The sequence below is a fragment of the Monoraphidium neglectum genome (assembly GCF_000611645.1).
Source record: "Monoraphidium neglectum strain SAG 48.87 unplaced genomic scaffold scaffold05671, whole genome shotgun sequence".
NCBI classification, from domain to species: domain Eukaryota; kingdom Viridiplantae; phylum Chlorophyta; class Chlorophyceae; order Sphaeropleales; family Selenastraceae; genus Monoraphidium; species Monoraphidium neglectum.
Window position 1 is genome coordinate 1 of NW_014007959.1, and position 2,831 is coordinate 2,831.

The window sequence follows — 2,831 nt, forward strand, 5'->3', positions numbered from 1 at the left end:
GCGCAAGCACCTGGCTGGCCTGAGCTCCACCGCGGCTCAGCCCCACCAGGGCTTCATCTACAACAGCGGGGTCGTGCAGGTGGGGGGCGGGGGGGCCTTGTTGGGGGGGTGGGCCCAAGTGCTGCAAGAGGTTGATCACATAATACAGATTCTGCCCAGGTGGCTGCCACAGGGCAGTAGGGGGTGACTGACCACAGCGACATCGGCCAGCAAGCAGGTGCACCACCACGTGATGGTCCAGGAGTGTGGTCAGCCTTAGCTTCGGCCATGTTTGCGGCCTGTCAGGGCATCACCTGGCTGACATCTTGTTGGCGCAGGTAATTTATTAACCCATGACTCGCCCCCTCTGGATCGGGCGCCCCTGTGTCATGCAGAGCACGCCGCCGTCGCTGCGCACCAAGGCTGCGCGGCTGGCCGCCTCCAAGTGCGCCCTGCTGGCGCGCGTGGACGCCTACGGCCAGGACCCCTCGGGGCAGGTGGGGGCGCTTGGGAATGTGATCAGGATCGGGAGTCGCGCCTCGACAGCCCCGCCTGACTGAGATATGTGTGGTTGCAGCGCAGGCGTCAGCGAGAGTTTACATGCGCGCCTTGTTTGCTCACTGCGCCGCCACCTTGCAACACGCACCACCGGCACCCTCGACCAGGCGGGCACTCAATTTTTGGAAGAGATGCGGCGCAAAATTGAGAAGTGGCAGGAGCCGCCCCCCGCCAAGCAGGTGGGGCTCCACTCCCGGGGGACCTGCCCTCACCTCACCCGCACACACAATGTCTGTCATTTCCCCCCTTCCTTTCGACACACGCGCGGGCATATACACAAGCATACACATACGCATGCCACATACACAGATGCAGAATGAAGAGAAAGCTTACAAGTTGCTTGATTTTGATTTTCTTGGTGGCTCTGTGCTTGCTGATATTGTTGCCCCTTATGTGTATGCTTGCTGGCAGATCAGGTTAGGAATGAGGAGGTCCGCTGTGATGAGCGCGAGGCCGATGGCAGTGATGCTATGGTATGAGTAACTTATCTATCTATCTATCTATCTATACACCACACACACTCTTTCACACACACTCTCTCACACAAACTTTCTCACAACATGCAAATCGATTGCACCACTCTCCCCCCAGATCAAGCCCCTGCCGGCACCTGATGCGGAGGTCAAGAAGCGGCGGGGTGGCAAGCGGCTGCGGAAGATGAAGGAGCGCTTCGGCCTCACAGACGTGAGTCGCTCCGTTCACGATGTGTGGGTTTGATGACTCGTCGCAGAGGCTGCTGCTCGCGCGGCTGCTAGGAGCACCATGCTCTGCATGGGGCCGCATCCAGCATCGGCTGGCTAGCGCCCAGCGACCCCCACCCCTGATGAGCACCATTGCCGGCTGAGCAGCAGCAAACCCCTGCCACTGTCCTTGCCACCGCGCACGGATTCGCTGCCGCCCGCGCTCGCCGCAAACGCTAGCTCTAATATGTACCCCCTCCCTGCCCCCATGATGCCAACACGCTGCCCCACCGCCCCCAATCCCCCATCCGACCTCACCCCACCACCCACCTCACCCCAACCCCCAAACCGCCTCCGCACCCCTCCAGATGCGCAAGGCCGCCAACCGCACGATGTTTGACTTTGCCAAGGCCGAGGAGGAGTACATCGACGGCGACGAGGTTGTGGGCCTGGGGGTGCTGGGCTCCAAGGAGGGCAGCGGCCAGCTGCGGGTGGTGGCCAACCAGCAGAAGCTGCGGCTCAACGCCAAGCAGCAGAAGAAGTACAAGGGGCGGCTGGGGGGGCTCGGGGCCGGCGGCGGCGGCGGCGGCGGCGCGGTCAACGGGCTCAGCAGCAGCCTGGCCTTCACGCCGGTGCAGGTGAGGAGGGGTTTTCGGAGAATGGGGGGTTGAGGGTGGTGCTGCAAAGGTGGGCGGCTGTGGTGTCCCTGGTGTGGTGTGGTGCGGTCCATTGCAGCGCAGCCCTGTTTGGTGATACTTGATCGACAACGGCGCCTGCCCTCGTCGCTGCAAATCATACTGCTGTCCCAGCGCCCCATCCCACCCCCGTACTCCACCTTCCCCCACCCCTTCCTCCACCCCCCGCAGGGCATTGAGCTCAGCAACCCCCTGGCAGGGCGTGGCCCCGAGGTTGACGCAGCCAAGAGCGGCACTGAGAGCTACTTCTCAGAGCGCGCCGGGTTCAGGAGCCTCACGGCGGCCAGCGCGGTGGCCGGCCGCAAAACGGGCACGCAGCTGCACAAGTAGAGGCGCGCCTGGTCCCGGCTGTGTCGTAGCCGCACTCTCCTCTTCAAGGCAGCTAGCGTTTCAGCCCCATCGCCGGTTTCATGGCTTTTTGACCCTGATTTTGCTGTGGTTTTGTCGTGCCGCCTTTACTCGTGCTGACTGACCTGTTGTTTCAGCCACGGCTGTGTCCCCCCCCAGCGGGCTCCCTCACGTGACCGCAGCCTTCGCCACGAGCCTGTAAGACTGACCAGTCCGCACATGGCCCCGTCTGAACGCGTGCGTTACACCCGCCCCCCGCCTTGCCAGCCGTGCAAGCCCCTCAGGCGGGGATGGCCAGGGCAGGGGCGACGGCGTCAAAGGGCACCACCTCCGCAGCGCGCTTCTGAGCGGGCGAGTTGTGGGCGTTGCGGGGCAGCACCACGGTGTCACCCTCCAGCGCCCAGCCGTCACGCGACACCTGCCAAGAGGGAATTTTTCCAGGGGGGAGGGGGGCCCGTGATGCTGGGCGGCAGGGTGGAGGGAGGGTGTAGGGCTGCGCGCCTCCCTTCTCCTGATGGTGCGCACTGCTGTGGTGCAGTCTCGTTGTCGCGTACCAACAAGGCAGGGAACG

The 2,831-nt window shown here is 63.7% G+C and overlaps 1 protein-coding gene across 1 annotated transcript; it reads left to right on the forward strand.

Annotated features, from left to right (window-relative positions):
* Positions 1-368: 368 nt before the first annotated feature.
* Positions 369-2,242, forward strand: MNEG_15786 (U4/U6 small nuclear ribonucleoprotein Prp31; the record flags this gene model as incomplete). Its single annotated transcript, XM_014035743.1, has 5 exons — positions 369-476; positions 645-716; positions 1,129-1,221; positions 1,586-1,855; positions 2,084-2,242. The coding sequence occupies 5 exons, from the start codon at positions 369-371 to the stop codon at positions 2,240-2,242; spliced, it is 702 nt and encodes a 233-aa protein (XP_013891197.1).
* Between the last annotated feature and the right edge of the window lie 589 nt (positions 2,243-2,831).